General features: G+C 39.4%; 2 protein-coding genes across 10 annotated transcripts; both read left to right on the plus strand.

Moving 5' to 3' along the window:
- The first annotated feature begins 401 nt into the window (after positions 1-401).
- On the plus strand, positions 402-3,447 carry LOC113013024 (stonustoxin subunit beta-like). 2 transcript variants are annotated; one of them, XM_026153563.1, is made up of 5 exons: positions 402-528; positions 1,930-1,962; positions 2,099-2,164; positions 2,260-2,402; positions 2,617-3,447. In XM_026153563.1, the coding sequence occupies exons 1-5, from the start codon at positions 480-482 to the stop codon at positions 3,043-3,045; spliced, it is 720 nt and encodes a 239-aa protein (XP_026009348.1). In that variant the 5' UTR covers positions 402-479; the 3' UTR covers positions 3,046-3,447. The 2 variants fall into 2 exon arrangements, with proteins under 2 accessions (XP_026009348.1, XP_026009357.1); XM_026153572.1 differs by having other exon boundaries at positions 2,102-2,164.
- Positions 3,448-7,733: 4,286 nt separating this feature from the next.
- Positions 7,734-21,816, plus strand: plekha4 (pleckstrin homology domain containing A4). 8 transcript variants are annotated; one of them, XM_026162825.1, is made up of 24 exons: positions 7,735-8,044; positions 10,021-10,084; positions 10,208-10,306; positions 10,430-10,502; positions 10,596-10,696; positions 10,847-10,965; positions 11,054-11,266; positions 11,379-11,673; positions 11,945-12,001; positions 12,173-12,319; positions 13,102-13,161; positions 13,272-13,352; positions 15,101-15,253; positions 15,375-15,473; positions 15,677-15,785; positions 16,231-16,292; positions 16,605-16,706; positions 16,798-16,888; positions 17,092-17,147; positions 17,615-17,755; positions 17,838-18,245; positions 18,852-18,973; positions 19,078-19,182; positions 20,108-20,168. In XM_026162825.1, exons 1-23 carry the CDS (start codon positions 8,004-8,006, stop codon positions 19,151-19,153), a joined length of 2,769 nt encoding a protein of 922 aa, XP_026018610.1. In that variant the 5' UTR covers positions 7,735-8,003; the 3' UTR covers positions 19,154-19,182; positions 20,108-20,168. The 8 variants fall into 8 exon arrangements, with proteins under 8 accessions (XP_026018611.1, XP_026018610.1, XP_026018604.1 ...); XM_026162819.1 differs by having other exon boundaries at positions 7,737-8,044; positions 19,073-19,182; positions 20,108-21,816; XM_026162821.1 differs by having other exon boundaries at positions 7,737-8,044; positions 10,021-10,039; positions 19,073-19,182; positions 20,108-21,816.
- Positions 21,817-22,310: the final 494 nt, after the last annotated feature.

Consider the following 22,310-nt stretch of genomic DNA (forward strand, 5'->3'; position numbering starts at 1 on the left):
GACATAAAGTATCATATCTAAAAGCTAAAGTTGTTTTTTTTAGATTGGTACTTAGAATTTGTATGTGTGTGCGTTTGCATAGCTTTGCTCCCACATACATCCACCATAAGTACATCAGCACTGTCAGTGGGCAATGTACAGAGATCACTGGAGGTGATGTAGAGAGAATAGGGTGGGGTTTACTTGGTAAAAGGGGCGTCCTAGAGACGCCGAAGAATCCTTCTATACTTTAAAAGGAAAACATACATACACAGCTCTCATTACAAACCTCCTGCCTCCCCTTCTTTTCTATTGGTAACTTTTATCTCTTATGTCACCACCAATGATGATTCCTTCATCTCTGTCCTGCACCAAAGGTATATAAGCACTGCATTAAGTTGTCACATAGTCCAGTCAATGAATACTCTTCATCCTCAGTGAGACCAGCCACATCAGGTCGAGATAGACTCAAGCTACTCAAATAGCAAGCTGGTATCAAGATGCCTAACACCAACAGAATCATTTCGGAGACGAGGAAGGCAGAAAAAGGTGATTTTTTAAATATATTTTATCTAAAGATATATAACTTTTTTTTCCTTTCCTTTTTCCAGCATGTACATACTACAGTGATATGCTTTAAATGTACTCACTGAGGTGAACCAAACTGCATTTTCAGCAGTGAAGTGTTTTTCATCCTCACAGGCAGATCCTGAGAGAACAGTTGACCAGAGTTTGTCTGTATAAAAATGTCTTTAAAAAAACCTATATTTATTTACAATACTTTCACATTTCTGCTTGTTGTTGATGGGTTTATAATGGTATTATTCCCTGGGAGCAATGGTTTAAAAACAAAAAGCATCATCTGCCTGAACCAGATGTAACCCATGGGAATGCATTTATGTATTATACTGTAAGTTACAAGAACAGCTTCGAAAATGGTCACATGTTTTCAGCCTCCACTGAACAGATACTGTCTTTACAAATAGTGTCTTTGCAGATCTTATCATAGCTTATAACTTGTCTGTACTCATCTTAACTAATGCAAAACAAAAGTCAAAGGGTCGACAGAAACACAGTAAATGAATCAGTACTATAATTTAGAAAAAGCCAAAAAGAATACATGTATTACAATTCCAGGTATCATCTACTGTTTTTTGTCTAGTCTGTTTTCTGTCACCACAATTTTCAGATATATTGCAGCAGATATTTTAAACCATTTAGATATGAGCAGCTACATGTTTGTAGATTAATATTCTGAGATGATGCGTGTTGATATAAATACATCCCATTACTTTTGTTTTTGAAGGTTCATATCTTAATGCAGTGAAGATTAAGTGACCTTACCAAAACACTGAGACTGCATCCTTATGCGTGACAGCAAAATATCACTTTCATATCTGGCTTAAGTGCCTGTTATGCAACAATTAATCAGTTAGAAATTAAGAGGGAAGTGATTTTGCTAAGATCAGCCTTCTGCATTATTAATTTTAGGGATGCCCATGTTGCATGTGTTGCAATCCATTATCTTCACATTAACTCTGACTTTAATTCAGCTAGGTGTGACTTGACACTTGGATGACTTTCCTATGATCTTGTGGCAATAAGCTAGCTTAGGATCTAGATCCCCAACTTATCTGATTTGCACAGACAGATCATGTCACTCTTCTCATCTCATAATCTGCTTTGAGCTTCACGCTGCACTCTAGTGTGACTGAAGCCAACCCCAACAGCATCTGAGATGTCTTGGTCATTCCAACTGCCTGGCATGAATCCACCACTGACTCTGGAAAGCATGCAATCTCTGATGTGATGATCTGACAAAGGCAGATGCTTTTCTAAGTATACCCAGTTTTCCTGTGGTTCACTTCATCACCGCTTGAGATGCACCTGTCACCTAATATTTATACCAGTTAAGAATATTGATGTTAATAAAGGTTTCTTTGGTTTCAGGAAAAAAGGCCAAAGTGGTAAAAACGCCCACAGGTAAGACTTGAATCCTACCACAGGTTGGATTATCTTTTTGATTTTCTTTTTTAAATCATGCCTTCTTTAAAGGCTGGCCCCACTATGGTTCATCTAACGTTTAGTATCTCCTGATATTTATTGTTATTTTACTCAGCAGAGAAGATCCCAGGGTATGAGACAAATATCCCTGAACCCAAATGTAGAGCTGATCTTATCAAATGTAAGTTTGATTGTGCAGTTTTGTTTTTTTATAATTCTTTCCAAGCACCATTTGTTAAGTTATTGTTTATTATTATTTATTTTTTGCTTTGTCAGATTGGATTAACTTGTCTCTGGATGACAAAACAGCCAATAAAATGCTGTGGATCACAGAAGGTGGTGCCAAAGTGGCCAGAATGACTGATAACCTCACGTGTCCTGTCTTGGACAGACCAGAGCGATATGAGTACGCTCCACAGGTAGAGTATGAGGATGCATTTAGCCAGAAATGGCATACATTACAAATGTATTTTCTGCTCATTTTAAATGTTTACAATGGTGTAAAATTAGATGTGCTTGGAAACAGTATGTACCCCAAGTTTATTTCAAACCTGAACCTACTGGTGTTGTATTTCCAAAAGGAGAAAGCAATGCTGCTTGTATTATAGTGACATTATCACCTCTGTGCATAAGGTTCTTTGCAAAGAGGGAATCCTGGGAAGCCGAGGCTACTGGGAAATGGAGTATTCTGGATGGGTTGTGATTGGAGTCGCATACGAAGGAGCTGGAAGAAGGAACAAGGATGGGCCCTGTGGCCTGGGAGAAAACGAGGAGTCCTGGGGTCTCGGCTGGAGTGGTTCCAGCTATCATGCCTGGCACAACGGTCGCATTACACAGATTGTGGAGCTTCCCAGGTGCTCCACAATAGGTGTATATGTTGACCAGCCTGTTGGTGTCATTGATTTTTATGCTGTGGAGGATGTGATTGAGGGAGGAGAACGCAATGGGAAAAAGGAGGTTAAACTTTTGAAGCAGTTTAAGAGCTCCTTAAAGGAGAAAATGATGCCAGGTTTATGGGTAGGAACAAACTCTGACTGTGTAATCAAAAAGAAGGAGGAATAAAGGAGTGGAAGCATAGAGGCAGATTATAATCATATCTAAAATTGAGTGGAGCTGAACTCTTGTTGGGTGAGGAGTGAAGTAGCTGTTATCCTATTGCAATAAAGCTGCAATAAGGCTGTTTTATATTTTACCAAAACACTACAGTATCTCTGAGGAAAACAGAAAACATTTTAATCAAGGGAGCAAAGTGCAATTAGAAGATATTCAGAAAGGAGTCACCTTCTGAATGTTGTCCACACTGTTGGATTTTTCTGAAAACACAGGACCACTCAAGGTTTATACTAATATATATGTGTGTATTTGTATTTCTCTATTGTTATTGTTTGCTAAGAATGTATATTTAGTTAGACATAAGTGTATGTAAAATGTTAAATATGAAAAAATGTTAATCAAAAATAAAGTATGGAAAAAGGAGACTTTTTTTCTTTTTTTTGCTAATGTGAATGTTGCTATAGTATGAAGACAGCAAAAATATGCAAAAAAGCAAAAACAAAAAGTAGGGACAGAATCAGGATTTAAGCAGTACAGTAGTACACTCACAAGGTGCATGTTAGACTCATTGTAAAATCAGACCAAGTCCCAAATCTAATTGTGATTCCCCAGAGTGCTGCTATGGAAATTACATAAGGCTGGTGTCTAACTGTGTAGTAGGTGTAAAATTTCAATTGGCATAAATGAAATATAAATAAATAAAATCCAAAAGGGATATTGCAACAGAATTAAAATGATGAATCTAAATATTTGAATTAAAGCTTATTTTCTTACCTGGCAGAAAGACTTTCTCTTTATTCCTATTATCTAATATAATCGGTATAATTTAAATTAATTAAACATGCAGCATATTCAAATTTGGATAAATTCGGGATTACATACAATTCATCTTTTTGAGATTTGTTTTTGGTTCTATACTGAAAATGAAATTAATTGCACGTTTTCTGTCTGTGGTCAATGTCTGAAGCTTTTTAAGTAGTTAAAATAAAGTCGTATGCACAGTGTTAAGTTTGCACAACATAAAACTCCTTCAGTGTTGTTCAGTAAAGAAGACTGACTAGAAACTGCTTCCCTGGAGTTTAAAGGGGTTCACTTTGACATGTGAGATGCTCCAGCTCGAACATTAGTTTCTGTCTTTGACAGCTTGACCTTACCTCCCACTGCTTTCAAAACTAAAGCATCAGCTTAATAGGAACTAAAAGTGGCACTCATTTAACTGTTATCCTGCCCACAAGGCACCCACAGACGTCAGTGGTATATCAGCTAAATATGCTGCAATTTTTTTAATGTAATGTAATATTTAGACAGAGATACTGACCCCTTGGAAGACCCCAGTTGGATGTTAGACATATTGATATAGATTTAACAAGTGCCAAGAAAAGCCCCAGTAAGCAATGCATTCAAGTCAATCAGGTATTTGACACACTTAAACTGTTGTCATTGCTTCTGCATACTGTACATACAATGACAGTCATGTCAGCGTTGAGACAGCAGAGGACATTACCCTTCCAGAAGCAGGTCAGTAGAAATCTCACTCTTCAAAGGGGGTCAAAATGAAGTCACGTGTAGTCAAATCAATGCTTTCTGTACTTTATCCATTTACTTATTCTTAATTAGTAATACTCAAAAACTGCACCTCTAGCTTTAGGCAGTTAAACACCAACTAAATTGAGCTTAGCTTAGTTTATTTAGGCTATTTCAGTGTGATTCTTGTGATGAGTATATATAAGAATTTACAGCCAGTACAGTTAAACCGATATGACAGGTACAAACATCCATCATTGACCAAAGAAAATGAAACCGGAGACTTGGATCCAAGAGTAATAAAACCCACGGTGTCACCTCACTGCGTGTTTTGGATGTGTATATGTGATCATATGATAGGTATGAGAGTTGGAAGAGTGGAAACTCTCTGCTGGTGTAATGAGCAAAGTGATATATGCTATAAAGCAAATGGCACATATGGTCACACATATAGCATGGCATAAGGAGGATGCAGGGTGAGGGTGGGAGGAATGACCAGCAATCCCTGCTGTTGTGTGAACATGCTTTGCAAACAATACAGACAGAATTTAAAATATCCCTTTAAATATTTTTGAATTGAATGTTAGAACGTTTTATGTATCTTCCCGTAGGAGCGTGATATGATGAGAGTTGGATTTTCTCCAATGTCCTGTTTTCAAACACTCTCCGAGCTTTTTGTGTGCAGCAGATAGAACCAGTTACTGACCAGTACTAAGTTCTGTTTGTTCCAGTGTGCTTCCACAATATTATTCCTTCATGGTTCCGCACCACCTGATTGACAGCAGAAGCTACTCAAGCATTACTGTGATGAAGTTATACTGGTTCCAAAAGATTTGTTGTCACGTATCTACTAGCCCACATTCACACTATCTGCAGTCTAACATGGACTGATAGGGTCACCAGTTTCATGTTGCTCTTTCGCTCCATGTTATCTATACATAACACTTTACACTGTTGTCATGCTCTGCTGCTGGACAAATGTTTCACATGTATACTTTTCTGGTTGCAAGTAGCAATTGTGGCTTTTCTTTTCCAATTGTGGCTGTACTACTCTCTATTTACTATTAAAACAAACAATAATAAAGTATTTTAACATGAAGCTAATCAATGTATTTTTTAAACATATTTTTATTTATCATATATGCCCATAATGAAAAGTGCCCTCAGCAGAAACAGTGATGGACGAAATTATTAAACAGCACCACCTGCTGGATCGTTCTTGTCAGTACACCACAACAGAAAACCAAACCACGTGCACACAAAAATTGATTTCTCTTTTTTGGATCTTTCGTTTTTGTATGGAACATATGGAACATCACAAAACATGTTAAAGTGCTATTGTGTGTACTTTTTTTTCTCTAGAAAATTAATCATGAATGTTGTTTAAGGGAATATGGGGAAAATTATGTTCTATGTTATCACTTGTCACATAGTGTAGATCACGAACTTTAACTATTTTACCTATTACTTCGCAACACAATACTTACAATGAATAACAAATTATTATCTAGAAAAATTGTTTTCATAGTAGGAACTAATTCAAAATGACCTTAAACCTTATTGTAGATTGTAGATAATCTATGTGTGTATTATGCGAGATCTACATTATTAGGAAAAGTCTAATCAATTGAAAATTAAATAAATAATGAATTAACAACAAATTAAATAAATAATTAACACGGTATAAGCTCAATCAGTGAACGGGCATCAAACAAGGTCGCTTTCAAATGACAATACCAATAACAAACCTTTGACCAGAGAAATCTTCCTGTGATTTAATCATCTGATGGATGCAGCTGAATAAAATGTTGTTGGTGTGATTTATGCTTGACCTTTGGCCTTTCAAGCTAATGTTGCCATTTTTTCCTCACTAAAATAAACTGCATTTCCCATAATCCTATGAGAGGGCCCCACAGGTTGTTAAGCGTGTAACAGGAGACTATTAGTAGTCATGCAGCTGTCTGTCACTGCATGCGGGCGACTGCTCACTATGTTAAAAGGGAGTGGTCAATAATTACTGTAGGCTAGCTGATTTGTCCCACGTGAGAACGGGACATCCTGAGCATCCTGGATAAAGACCTTCCTGGATAAAAGCAAATGGCCTGGACACGTGAGCTAATTATAAGACAGCACGATTATTATTGAGTGTTGAGAAATAGCTTGAGTGTTTGCGTCTAGGTCGCAGGATTCTGAAAAGCTCATTTCACAGGAGATACTCTTAGATTAAAGATACTGCCAACCAGGCTTCAGGGCGCTCCTGCTTACACTTGACTTTTCTCTTGTCTCCCGTGTTCTTATCATACCACTTAAAATGCTTTTGATATCTTACTCCTGTGCTACAATAACACCAGCTCTCCTGAGGCATGTGTACACTGCTGATTATCAGCATTCAGCTTCTCTTTGAGTGCCTTTCTTCCCGTTAAGCTTTTGTACATATAAGTATATAACAGGCATAGTTTTAATTACTCTCAATCCGTCAACCTTAAAGCGCTGTACTTTCTTTCTTCTTCTTCTTTTTTTATAGCTGTATTAACGGAGCATCATTAGTTTTCTTCTGTACTCTCTACAATCAGCTATACAAGACGCTGACTTGGCATAGCAGAAAAAATATATAAGAAGGGACCATCTCGGAAAATTATTTTTGCCTAATTGTGGGAGCCTTTCAAGTCTAGACAGGCTAATTATAAAATAATTGGTTATCTTATATTTTAATGCAGCTTCTGAAGGTTTTACATCTGTTCTTAAGGCTTCTTTTTCTTTTAATAATTTAAACTTTAATAGATTTAAAGTGCCTAAACAATCCATCAACCAAATGTCAAATTGCTTTCCTAACTCAAAACTTTACTTTGTCTTGCACATGGCATGGTTTTGGAAGTAAGCCAGAGCCTTAAAGCCTTTGTCTCATTGTGCCCCTCATTCTCTGAATATTTTGGCTTTTATTGGGGGTGCTGACTCAAGACTGGCATCCAAATCTCTGATTGTAGTAAAGCTACACTGAGAATTTAAATAATGCAAGGGGCAAAACAGAAGCACGAGAAAACAGCTGTTTTTTGTTTTTTTTAATGTGTGTGTGGGAATTCTTGAGTCACAAACCCACACTCAGCAAAAGACAGAGAGGCTGTTAAGGGCAGGGCAAGAGGGAGGGACAGTGAAGAAGAAGAGGGGGAGGAAGAAAGAAGGGGCTCACAGAGAGTGCACTGTTAGTGGACAGAAAAACAGACTGAGTGCTAACAGCCAGCGTAGGTAGAGCACCAAGCGAGGACTGCTGCTACAAGTCAGACCAGAGTGAAACAGTCGACAACAGAGAGGGAGATTCACACGTCCACGGAGAGCAGCGGAGTGTAGCAGAAGAGCGTTGTGACTGTTTGGGCAACAGGAGCTCGTGGTAGCCAAGAAGAAGGCTGCCAAGCCTGAAGAGATGCTGTGAGGAACAGTGCCAAGTGATGGAGCTTGAAGCAGCCAGCAGGCAGGCGCGATTAGTCAGGTATATACAGCAATATGGCATCTTTATTAACATTTATGTCTCATGTAGTTCTAGATGGTTGCACAGTTAAACATCACACTTCTTAATCATTTATCTTTATTTAATCTTTGGTCAATAATGTGACAAATTGTGAGCAAAGTTGCTAAAGGTTAACAATACTGTGAAGCAGCTTTGTGGCTGATATTTATTATCTGTGGCTGAAACACTCAGTGGCCCCCTGAGGGACCTCTTTGAACCTGTGCTAAACTTTTCTGTAGTAACTCAGCAAGTTTTACTCTTATAAGCATCAACTTTATGGCTTCAACACCTTAAAATGTGCAGCAACCAGCAATCTCGTGTCCTCAGAAATGACAGCCCAGTTAAGAGTCGAGAGAGTGTCCTACGTCACTGCTTTGCTTATCAAGGTCAAACGTATTTTGATAGCTTTCGTTGGCTTTTAAAAGTATGAGAATGTGGGAGACATGCAAATGTTTTTGTTGATAGAGAGAGGGAGAGGATTATTTTCTGGGGCAATGTATTCAACATGGTCTGTGTCCAACTTCACATGATGCTTCAGAGTCCTCGGGCATCACAAAGCGCACTCTGTGTCGTGCACAGACCCACCGTTTGTCCTCCCCACCATCCCTCTTTAGCATTTTAAGTCTTCTCCTCTCTGAGGTGGTGACCCTCACTGATTAAAAAGGAGATTTTCCAAATATTTCACAACACCCACAGAACCCCCAGTGGCTATGAGGTTGTTGGTCTCTAACAAAGACGTGACTGAGTTCTCTCATTTACTCCATGCCGCGCTTGTAGGGAAATGTGGTTGATACCGGCAGAGCTTGTGGATACCAAATCATATCAAACATCTGGTTCATCCATGCAAGTGTTTGTGGTGGCTCAACGTGAGATGCTCCTCGTGATTTATTTTTTCATCTTCAAGTTCATCTGTATTAGTGTTTCACAAAGGTCACAAATGAGCCAAGAAGGCCGTAAAAATACATCTTTGATAAGGAAGCTTAAGCAGGTGTAACTCGAAATTTCAGTTTCTCCATTGGAGTTATTTTGCTGTCAAATATTTATGGACGAATGCAAATGCCTTACATAATATGCACACACAAAAGAAATGTAAGGAATATTTTTGTTGTAGTACATGAAGAAATATATAAATATATACTGCACACTAATAGTAAAAGAAACAGTAATAAGAAAGTAGTTTAACATAAAATACCAAATCCACTGATTGTTGTATATTGTCACATATAAACATGCAAAAATTTTATTTTCCCTTTTATATTTAATTTTTTATACTACTATAGCATTATTATTATTATTATTATTATTATTATTATTATTATTATTATTATACAAAGTAAACAACTTTTACTTTCCCACCACCATGCTCCTTTATTTGGGTTTTCTATTCTCAGCGATCCACACTGCAGTTATGCAGTTTGGACCAGATAGTGTCTCATACCAGCCCCGTCCCTGCTGCCAGATTGGTTTTCACACAGTCCCAGCCCCTCCCTACCACCACAGCGACGCAGCTGTCACCTGTCAGTTTGCATGGTGGGGATGCGCATCGGCCTGTTATGGCTCAGAATAGAATTGTGGGAGAGTTTTTCTGGAAGTATGGGGCAACCACACCAAGTCCTTGAGAGAATGAACAGTTGAGCAGGGAAAAATCTCAACTATATAGGAATGTGGCATTTGTTACATCGGAGCTTACAGGGCTGCTGGTCAGTGGAGTGACTGACTGCTTCTACAGAGGGGGACACTGATTCAGATTGTACTGGTAAGCGGTTACATCTTAGCCATACCAGCTTCAAGTAGCTCATTTGAATATGTGGGCAGAGTCATCTTACAGCCATGTATCTTGGTATTCAGGGGGTCTATGTGGAACTTTATGGGGTTTTATTACTGTGTGACTATTTCCTTTTAACTGTTGTTTCCATCTTTTTCCTGTGGTCTGAACACATTTATTTGTCACCCTACAGAATGGATGACCACGACAGAGTAAGCCAAGCGTCCAGCGTGGCCACAATATCTTATTTTCCCGTGGTAAAGTTTTGTTTTCAAATTACAAGGCTCCCGTCTTTGTACGCATGGGTGACCTAGTGTGATGCTGTTAATGCATAAGCACATGTGTGCACACAAATGTATTTTTCCCTGTTTTGGTAACAGGAAAGTGATGGGAAGGTGCAGACATTCGGGAAGAGGTGTCAGTCTGCCAAGAGAGATCCCAACTGCTCTGTGGTTATCAGAGGATGGCTCAACAAAAAAGTACTTTTGCATCATTTGCTTTCATGATCTACTTAAAAAGATCAACAACTTCACTGTTGCATGCGGAAGAGTGTGTGACTGAGTTTACTGAAGAGCAGAGCCTAATTGATCTTCCTCCCGCAGGATAGCTCTGGTTTGAAGCTTTGGAAAAGACGATGGTTCGTCCTCTCTAACTACTGTCTGTTTTACTATAAAGGTAAGAGATCGGCACTTTGTCTGGAGGAGAAATTGTATCATGTGTGGTGATGCATCCCTTCTTTTGTTAATGTCTCATCCATCCTCTTCTCAGACAGCAGAGAAGAATCTGTTCTGGGGAGCATCCCACTGCCAAGCTACAAAATCCTGTTCTGCACGCCGAGGGAATGCAAGAACAGAAAGTTCACCTTTAAGGTATTATTGTTAAACCAAGTCATTGCAAGGATATAAGGCATTCTCCAATCATGCGTATGTGCATGCAATATTTAAGTGTATATGTAGATTAGGAAATGTGAATTTTTAATAATGAAAAAAACAATTTGTGAATAATATGTGTCAAACTAGGTAGTGCATCAGGGGATGCGCTCTTATTTCTTCAGTGCAGACACTCAGGAGGACATGTTGGGTTGGGTTCGAGCCCTCAGTCAGTCTGCTGCAATGGAGCCAGACAGCTCCATGAACAGGTTCAGTTCTATTCAAAATAGTCATGAGGTTTTACATTCGGTCGTTTTACACTATTTTGACTCATAAGCATTTTTCTGATGCTTTCAGGCGCTGCTCAAGTTATCACGACTTTACGCAGATAGGTGGCAGCAGTGAATCAGTGGACCTCCCTAAATCTCCCTCTGATGATGAGGGTCTATCCCAGAAACACAGGCACGTCAGCAGGACTCTGAGTGAACCGAGTAAGCTCAGTGGTGGAAGGATGGGGAGATCGCACTCAGAGCAGAGGGAGAGGCGGAGCATTCATCAAAGAAACAGCAGGTTGTCAAGTCGTCTGTGTGTGTGTGAATGGCATATCCAAGTGGTTTTCTTAAAAGCTGAAACAATAACTGCAAAGGCTGCTTTGTGCTGTTTCTGCTATATTCACAAACAGAACACCGAGCCCAGATTTAAGCAGAAGAAGAGCTTGTGGTCCAAACAAGGAGGAGGATTTTCTCCTGGGTCAAATCGCACCGTCACAAACAGATGTTATGGCAACAGGTTCTTTGACCTCCAGAGGTCAGCTGGGATCAAGACCACACACACCGATGGGAAGGGTTGACATACGACCCCATGATGACCCGATCATGCTGCCACATACTCTTTACTATGCACCTGCCTCACCGAATCTGGAGTTCAAATCCAATCCCAGCACTCCAGGCTCAGAAAGGTGGCAAAGTCTAAGCAAGGTTGGAACTTTCAAAAAAAGATCTTGATATTTAATTGTTTCATGAGAGTCAATCTGTATAAAACCTAATGCCAAAACTCATCTTATCTCAGAGAAATGGCCTCCAAACAGGGGGATTGGAAAGAAAGTATCCAAGTTGTATCACGCATTTTATCTAACTTGACTAATACAGTGTATTAAAAAGCATCAGCTTGAGTGGAATGGCCCTTTTAAAGCACAGTTTTGTGTTAACAGCTCATGTTTGTCAACCCTTTCTCTTTCCCTGTTTTTAGCCTGCCCCTGTATATGGTTCTGTTCATCATAGCAGTGGGCGAAGACCTTTAGGGAAGGTAAGCAATTAAAAAAATCTTTGTTGTTATTAGTAATGTTAAATTTAATTGAGTAAAATCTTCTGAAACAGATCATTAAAGTCACCAATAACAGTTTTTACTCTCTCTGCACAGTAGCACAGTGTTTGATATTGTGTTCTCTTTTCACATACATGCGGTCTCCTTCCTCAGAGTTACTCCACAGGGGCACATGCAGACTTACTGCCCCCTTTACCCCCCTCATCGAGAGCCTCACATTCTCCACACCCCCCACAACACCACCACCATCATCACCATCACCGCAGCCATTTATCTGTTTGTGTGCTACCGCCAGCTATGGTACAGCCCAGCCTGCTGAACTGTGCTGTATTCTTACAGCATTTTGTGTGGTACAACATGCTCAGTGGTGCTGTGGTGTCACGTGTCCTACCCCTTTATTTAAAAAAGAAAAGAAAGAAAACACTGTAGACTTTTTCTAAATGTATTAATACAGTTGTCCTGTGTATGTCATTGACTTGTTATATGTCTGTCACTGTCTTTTATTGTCACTAAGTCTGTTTTTTTTGTTACTAACAAACTGTGTGTTTGTTATTATAATTGTGTTTTTCTGTTTTATTATGTATTTATACTGTTTTGTCTGCCAAGATTATGCTACATGTACTATAATGACTATTACATGAAGTTGGTGTTTGATCAGTAATCTAAAAATACATGTGTTTTAAGCATTTTCAACATTTTTGTCTCTGATTCATGGCAATTCATGCTATAAGCAGATGGTTGCAGTGTGCTAAAGCTTGTGCAGTGTTCTGCAGTGTTAAAACAGCTGAGTTTTAACATTCAGGCAGTAACATTTAAGCATTAATCTACATGTTTCCCTTAATATGATTTAACATTAGCAAGATTTTTTTTAAAAATTTAAAGAAAATGTTAATATATATATATATATATATATATATATATATATATATATATATATATATATATATATATATATATATATATATATATATAATTGATACATTGAAGGTTTGTGAAGAGGAAGGAGAAATATTTTAAAATCATTGTTAAAAAAAAAAAAAAAAAGTACTGTGAAACAAAAGGGTGACTATGATGATTTTCAGGCCCCAAAACCTGACCCGAGGGAAATGCCACCACTCCGGCCTCTTGAAAGTGATGCAGACGTGAGTGTTCATAATTTCAGCATTTGGGTCTTAACAGTCACCAGACCAGCGCAAACTGAAATCATTTGTTAGGTTTTTTTGTAGTCATGAGTTTGATTTTGTCTCCTCAGGCTGTGTTAACAAGGTTGTGTGGGTGTGACAAACTGCTGCAGTCTCTGTCTGTAGAATTGGCCCAGCTACAAATGGATAAGGTCAGAAATTCAAAAGATTTAATTCTATATAGACAATACATGACCCAAGCATTTAATCTAAAGACACACACACACACACACACACATATAAACTTAGCACAAACAGCAAGGAAACTTTTGTGTGGTCGAGTATTTGTTTGCTGTAAAAATGCTTCTTGGAAACAAATCTTACACCATTTAATTCCCTTTAAATGGTGTAAGATTTGGAAGGAAAACGTATTCGTGGGTTGAGCAGCAGAGTTGAGTATGTGGATCGCACCCATAATTAACTTACCAAATCTTCTCTGCCGATCCCAAACAGCTGTTTCTGCTTTTGACTCTTTATTGGTGTCATTTATTGGATTAGATGATTGAAGCCTTAAAACAGAAGACATACTGGGCCTCAGTAGCATGTGGAAGAACCATACACAGCAACAACAGCCTGGTGCGTCCTTCTCGTGCTGCTCATCAGCTTTGTCACACACTGCTGTGGGATGGCATCCCATTCTTCAACAGCATTTGTTGCAAGTCAGTGGTGTGGCGTGATTGTGCTGATCACTCTGGCACGAATAGCACGCTCAAGCTGATACCACAAGTGTTCAGTGGGGTTGAGGTCAGGACTTCAAGCAGGCCATTCCATCCTACCCACTCCCAAATTCTGAAGGTTGTTTCTGATAAGCCCCACTCTGTGGGGGGAAGCGTTGTCTTCTTGGAGGATAGAGTTCGGTCCAGGACTGTGGAGATGTGTGACTGCCAGTGGTTGCAGAATCTCATCTTGATATTTCTCTGACTTTAGTTTGCCTCCAATGATGACATGCCTTGTTTTTTCAGTTGCCTCCACCAAAAGCCATTACCCTATCAGTGCAGCAATCAGCATAGCGTTGTCCACATCTTCTCCACACTTTGGTCCTACAATCCACCTGCTGTAGGCAAAATCTTGGCTCATTGCTTAGCGTAAACAGGCCTGGCAGTGAAGTGCAGTCCTGGCAAGCCTCCTGGCAGCCCTATGAGACCAGGGATTGGTTGTATATAGGCTGTTCTGCATTGTCTGGGTAGAGAGTAGTCAGGCATATTGTCCTGCAAACCTTGACTATAAATTTGTAGAAGACTATCTATGGTGCTGACAACATGAGGAAATGGTCTTCTTGTGGTTAACTTCTTGGTCCTGTCTCTAGCATCCACTGTTATATGGAACTTGGCCTTCAATTTGGAGACGATACTGGGATTCACTCCAAATAATGCTGCAGCTGGGTTTTGCAGAACACTAGCTTGAAATTGCCCTATGGCACAGGCTCTATCTAGCTTAGAGCAGACACTAACTGACTGCTGTAGCAGGGTCCCTGCTCACAGGTGCAACCCACCTACTCTACCTACAAATGGATTTTCCTTGTAAATATGGCACCATTTAAAGGGAAATAAACACGCTCTACAAAGGAATAAGATTTATTGGCAAGAAGCACTATTACAACCAACTAATAATCAACCAAACACCAATTTCTTTACTTTTGGTCCCACTCAACTAATAGAATTAAAAAAAAAAAAACATATAGGTTCACTCCCAGTACATTTATTTATTAGGACACTGTGACTTTTTAAGAACAATTATTACAGAAAAAATAGGACAGTCGTAAGAAAAGTTACTGAACTTATTGAGTAATTAAAACATTTGTGCAATTAAGCTACGAGAAGTACAGCCAGATTTTGTTTATGTTTATTTAGAACTTTACACACATATAAAGTTCTTTTCCTCGCATCTGCGCGTGTTTCAGGACAATGTCCAGTGTGCTTTGGAAGTTTCCAGACTGCAGCTAGAAGAGTGGAAGAGCCATGGACCCCAGGCCCACGAGGAAGCGCTGACCGAGAAGGCTTTGTTACAAGAGGAGCTGGTGACAGTCCGGGCCAGAATGTGTGACGTATCACTGGTGTGTTAAAAAACAAAAAACAAAAACCCTCATATTAGATTACAATAATATTTCTTCACTGATGCTGAATCATCAACTATGGGTTATTGAACTAATCCTCTGATATTTTCTTTATATTCAGGAAATAGAGCGGGTTTGGTGCCAGTATGAGAGGATGGAGAGTGAACTGTCTGTTGTCCGTTCACAACTTCAGCACATCTGTAACTTTGGAATGCCACAAGTAATTTTACACTACAAACCAAATAGTTTTTGCCTGATAAGACCCATGGCCTCCCAAAGAAACTTTGTTAAAGTGTGCACAACATCTATTGAAAAGTTTGCCTCAAATTTGATGATCCTCATGTGGGGAGTGGGGCTCAAAATGTGAAACTCTCTTATATTTTGATGTTCTATGTGGATCATGTCCATGTTCTATCCAATCAGGAGCAATCTCAGGCTCAGAGAGAGCTGTGGATGATGGAGGACATACTCGATGGACTAAAATCCAATCGGAGTCACTTCTGCTACCTGCTGGGGATACAGAGACATCACTGTGAGCATCAGCTAGACATCCTACTGTAATATTCAGACTCTTACTGCACAACTTTGCTTTCATCCATTTATAACAGTCGATCTTTGCCTGAATCTTTGCATTTCTGAACAATAACAGCACATTAAATGTGACATTTAAATGAAAAAAAGGTTATCAACAACACCAGCTCATTACACTGTCTGAGCTACTGACAACCCTTAAACTCATGTACTCAATAATACAAATGATTGAAATACCATGTTTTAAAGCAAGACACGTGATGTTGTTATTCAGTGCAGATCAGTGCCACATAGCTAATTATAATAATAATTGCTCCTGGCTGCCACTTGGGGCCACCAGTGTATACAGCAGTTTCCTGGTGTAACCTTGATACTGCACATGGAACCTGACAATAACCTGACAATGACCAGAGTCAACACTGTGACCTTTTCTGTCTCTCCCTCAGTGTTTCAGTCCACAGCTCCGCATCCTGGATCCCCTGGCTCTCCCACAGAGTGTCTTCCAGTGGTATGACACTTGTCCATTGTTCATTTGTCAGTGGCCCCTGACATTTGCGCTCTGCTTATGAACAAGCAGGGAATTGTTGTCCATTCAAGTCATTTTGCTGGCTTGCTGGCTACATGATGTTTTTTGGCTTTACAGCATTTGATTTTAGTTATTGATAATATTCATCGTGTGAGGCTAGTTGTTAGAGAGTAAAAACAGAACAGCAAGATTTGCACAGAGCAGCATTCATTTATATGACTATGTCTGGCACAGATAAATTGGCTTTTCCATAATAGTTCCACAGTGTTCATCACATTCCTATGATCCCTGCAGGACGTGGAAGAGGAGCCGCCAGTCCGCCCACCGTTACCCCAGGAGCTACAAGAAAGCCAGAGCAGGAACATGAGCCATGGATGGGCAGAGTCCCCATATGAGGTGGGCAATTTTTTAAAATCCGCCAGAAAAGACATTCAAGTTTGGTAATATTTTCATGGATGTTTCTGATATTTCTATGCTTATGTTTCAGGCAATCTACAGCCACACTGTTGATCCTGTACACAGAAGAGGAAACAGCCAGCCTGCCCTCCTTAATGTGAAAGCACATAGAGATCCCTCCGGTTGGCACAAATATGCTCACTACAGAAATAGGCTGATATTAATACACTGTGCTGTATATTAATTTTTTCTGTCATATCTATTATTAATAGCTTTAGTAGGTGTTCTATGCATAATGCTAAATTATCCCACAGTGGCTTTCTACCCTTACATTTCTTTATACCCATTCTTTTTCCACTTTCCTCTATTTTCATCTCATTTTTAGACTCTCAGTCTGGTTCAAAGTGGATCCCACCAGACACAACCAACCAATCGACCAAGGTTTGATTCTTCATAATTTCCTGTGTGTTGGCATGCGGTGTGATCCAAAATGCTCCAAATATAGAAGCAGTCAAAGCTGATATTTCCTCATTGCAATCACAGCCAAATTCTAATTCTTTGATTCTCTCATCCTCCTTGCAATTAGGGCATGTTGCAGTACCTGTTCTAGACGAGAGGGGGAGGTAGAAGCTCACGTCTCAATGCAGTAGCTCATGCTCAACTGTAGCCACAAACCCCCTCTTTCTCACCTGCACAAATGCATATATATAACAGTATATATAGACAGGCATAGCGAGCAAATATCCATCATAATTTCACACACACAGATTCTTCTGCACAAACAGATTCAAACATAAAGCTATTTTAATCATCTTTATAATGGCTGACAGGGTTTCTCGCTTTATGAATCTTTGAGCTGCAGTCATCATAAATGACTCATATTCTAAACAGCCCATGTTTTTTTCTAGAAGCTGAAGATGAAGATGAGTGAAGAAGAGCAGATTGAGAGAATGAAGAGAAATCAGGAGAGGGTGACTAATAGGAAAAAACCTCCTGTTCCTGCTCCAGGTGCCCAGACTCAGGGTCAAAGTTCAGAGCCAAAAGCAGAGGTTTGCCAAGTAATGAATGAATGAATGAATGACTATATTGTGTTGTATATATATTTACTTTTCTTACTTGGTATTCTCTCAGGCCCCTTTTCCCTTAAGGGTGACGCGAGTGGTTACAGCTGTACTACCGTCTTCGCTTGTGGCCAGACGAGTTTCTGTCGAGGATCCTCCTGCTGAGCTTGATACTCCACTGGCTGAGCAGATCCCATCTGAGAAACAGCTAAATCTGGCTGAACAGGGTAAAAAACTGTTAAGCAAACCACCCAGGAGGCCCTTGTTGGAGAATCCTGATCAAAACTGGTCCTCAGCAGAGATGGACCAGGATCAGCCCATTAAGAAGACATACAAAGATCAGCATCAAGGAGCATCCAGGACCTCCACGAAAGAGTTACTTTCAGAAGTGAGCAGAACTGAGAGTTTAGAGACGTCAAGCAATCAAATTCAAGATGACGCCGGTTTAGAAAATGGAAGCGCAAGCTCAAATATAAGGGTAAGAAGAAGACAACATTAAGATTCATATGATTAATAAACTAAAAGGATACAATACGATAAATCCATCACATTTAATTTCATATCAGATTGCAGATTAATTTGACTCAGTCTGAATGAGCTCTAATGTGCTGTTGACAGTAGATTTATCTCCTCTGTCGGGATGTATGACAATTGCACATAAACCATTTTTCCTTTTGTTTTTTGTAAATATGCTTTTTTTTTTACTTTTTATTTTACTTTCTTGAACTTAATATGTGAACATTGCATTAAAGTTTAATACGGATATAAAGCTTGTTTAAACAAACAGCTGGAGATTCTAGATGAAGCAAGAGGCCTTGTATCAGTGTCTGTACAGTAATTCTGAACTACAGTTAATTCAGTATGACTTTTATAAGTGACTCAAAGCCTAATAAAATGTTAAAGCTGTATTTGAGCTGTTATAGAAGGCCTGATGTGACAGATATGTTAATATCATTGCATCAGTTGTGTCATTCAGCAGTATTTATCAATACTGCATAGAAAATTATAAATGGCGCTCTTACAATTATTCTTTTAGTTAAAGTTATTGTTATATGTGCATTTTAATATAAATCCATCTCAACAGAAAGTGGAGCAGTCTACTGCCCTTCTGACCTCAAACATGGACTATGACCTCTGTCTGACCCATGAACAGCGAGAGGCCAAGCTCCGGCGAGTGGAACGAATACGAGAGAGAGTCATAAGAAGGTGTGGGGGGGGGGGGGGGGCTGTTTTCTTTTTTACACAGTGTAAATGTTCTTTATATTGATGAAAGTCTCAGCAAATTGGCTGTTGTCTGTCTATCAGCGCAGTCAGAGAGAGTGCCACTACACACAGTCAGCTCTCGGTTATGGGAAAGGAGAAGGAAGTTCACCATGTTCCCTCTGATGCAGCGAGAAAACAAAGATTGAAAGCAGGTACTTACTAATTTAGCAATACAGTACTGATTTATATAGATTTACTAACATTATATAGTAGTTGAGTTAATAATTAACTTGTCACTTAGGACACTTGGCATTATTAACAATTAAAGTTCACTGAATGTATATAAAAGACAGACATGGACTAGGAGTCTGAAATTGACTGGAAGCATTATTTTTTATATCCAGCAGGGGGCAACACTTATGGATTCAAAAATAGATTCTATTGAACTCAATTTCACTCAATTTATGACTTCAATCAGCATTTTCCTAATAAGTTTATGTTTTTGATTGCCAGCTTTATGGCAGTTTTAAACAAAAAGGTGTTAATTTTGTAAATTGTTGTGACATTCAGAGGAAAGAAGAAAAACAGTAGTAAGGCCCTTGGCTACCTTGTTGCTATTGTATAAGACCGTGGACAATCTGATATCCCCATGTTGGTCTTGTTCCTACATCATAACAATGTCGGTCCAGGATGAACATTGCAGCTGAACAATCTCATTATCTAAGCAGTCTGTTCACATTAGCTAAGAAGTTAGCTAATGCTATTAAAAACTATCACTAGCAAACCAACACAAGTAAAGTTGCTTAACAGCAAGCGTAACTTGAGTCTATGTCTGTTATATTGCACAAATTAATTAAGGAAACACTTGTAATGTCTACTATTTGTTTTACATAAACATTTTTTTCTTATTCCAAAACTATGATATTACAACAATGTGATTGGTTAGTTGCAATGTTGGTCCTGGGCCAACATTATAATGATGATACAGCAGCTGAACTTACAGCTTTTAACAGTAGTCCACTAGCCAATGGGTGGCACCATGGTGGCTACGTCAAACTTTTATGATGGTTTCTATATTAGTAGAAGTGCTAACTGCTAACTATTGAACCTGACAGATTAAATCATCTGTGTTTTCAGGCCATGATGGCCATGGAAGCTGTGGGGATAACTTAAGAAGTTCTGGAGAGCTTCAGCTTTCAAGTGCAATATCTGAGGATAAAGAGGAAGAACACCAGCAACTTAATAATCAGGCCAAGTTAGAGAACAGAACACAGCACAGCGGGAGACCGGGGGTTGCCAAAAGTAAGATCAAACGTCCAGCTTCACCCTATCATATCTCATCCATGACTGTTTATCCGAAAGATGGAGGGAAGAGATTCATAGGTCTCAAAGATGATGAACAGAAAAAGGTTGAAGACAATCCTGATGGTGATGATAATGAAAGTGATTCTAAGGCCTCTGATCTGAGAGCCAAATGGTTCCTTTCCACAAACCAGTGGAAAGGATTCATACCTCTACAGATCCCTGCCACAGAAACACTGTGTAATGAGGAGGCAGCAGACAACCAGGCAGCTTCATCTGATGGCATTACTGATTCAAATGAAATGTTATCAGCAGTGAGCGAGAGCTTAGAGAAGATGAAAGAGAACCATTCACTCTTCTATAAGATTGCATGTGACATCAGTATTTCAGATTCAGACATAACAAAGAACGATGGGAATTCATGTGCTCAAACATCATCTGGGCCAGAAGATAAAGACCCACTGTTGATCACTGAGTCTGTGCCAGCCGATGCTGCCAGTAATGTTGGCCCTTCATCTGACCAAGAGAATAAGGATGTCACTCAGCCTGTGTCATTAAATGGTAATGAAAGTAGTGGGACAGCTGCTTCCAAACCTCGAGATTCAACAGTGGACCTTCAGGAAAAAGCAACAAAAGATGCTTCTGTTTTTGAAAAGAGCGCTGCAGATGAATGTGAGCACAACTCAAGGTCAGAAAGCCAGCTGAAAGTTAAAGAAACTACTGGCAGAGTTTGCATTGGGGACACTGATCCCAAACAGACACTGGATGGAAGTGCAAGTCAGACAAGAGAGGAACGTAGTAGAGCGAAAGAGTCAGGGGACAGGAAGTTTGGGCGAGTGAGATCGGAAGAACTGAAAAAGTCTGCTAGTTTATGCGACGAGAAAAATGAGAATGTCCCAGAACAAGGCAACAAAAGCTCTGCTGCTCTATCCAGCTCTGTGCGTGAAGCCGGACGTGTGATTCGGAGTGCTTCTTTCGGAAAGGCGAGAGTAACAGTATTAAGGACAAGTTTATAAAAGAAAGCACAGAGACAGCTTAAGGAGCTTAAGTGAACAAACTCAAGAAGGACAAGAACACAGTTTAGAGTGACTGCAGTGAAAAATGTTAGAAGAATTCAACTGACTGAAGGAGTCTGGACCTAATTTTAAATTACAAATTGTATAATGGGAACATATAGTATCAGAAACACCTTTAATATTTGGTAAGTTTAAACATTTCCACTATCTACTGTTGAACATTTATGCAAATGCAATGGAAAGTCTTAATATTTCATCATAACAAAAACTATGTACTGTATGGAAATAAAGTATTGTTCATGCAGTGGAAAAAACCAAATACCTTCTCTATAGCCGCTGTCTATACACGCTCTGTGTTTGAGGCTAACATGATCATTCCTCTCAAAATATGCATTCAACATAGCGCAGGAGTCATAGCTAATGGCTGCTCGTGATTGGTAACCCTTTTATTGTTCCTGCTGCAAAATGTGTTGTTGTTTTTTGTATCTCAGATATCCTGATTAATAAAAATGCTGTGTGCCACGTCGAGACCCAGACTCGAGCTTTGTATGTGCCAGAATCACATTTATGTTTTGCTCTCATTTCAGCCCTTTTTTTCCCACCCACTGAAGGTCCCCGCGGTGTTTAGGTGCTTTTCTCTGAGGAGACCTGATGCAGAATTACACGGGGTTGCTGAAAAAGCCTTTGTCACTTTAAATCCTTGCCATGTCTCAGTCGATGACATCATTGTCTGAGAACACATTACATCACCACTTCCCAGGCTCTCTCTCTTAAAGACAGCACCACCTTATGTTTACTGAGCCACACACATATACACACACATGCAGACATACACTGAGAGAGAGACCCACTGATCTGTTTACAAATGTGATATCAATATCAGCACGCATACTAATAACAGTGAGCATACACACTATGTATGGGCTGGTGAATTAATTTGGTGTAAATGGTAAATTAGGAACAGTAATCGTAAATATAGCTTGTTTCTAACAGGGCTATTCACTTTAAACATATTCCTGCAG

Source organism: Astatotilapia calliptera, chromosome 3 (genome assembly GCF_900246225.1).
Source record: "Astatotilapia calliptera chromosome 3, fAstCal1.2, whole genome shotgun sequence".
Lineage (NCBI taxonomy): Eukaryota > Metazoa > Chordata > Actinopteri > Cichliformes > Cichlidae > Astatotilapia > Astatotilapia calliptera.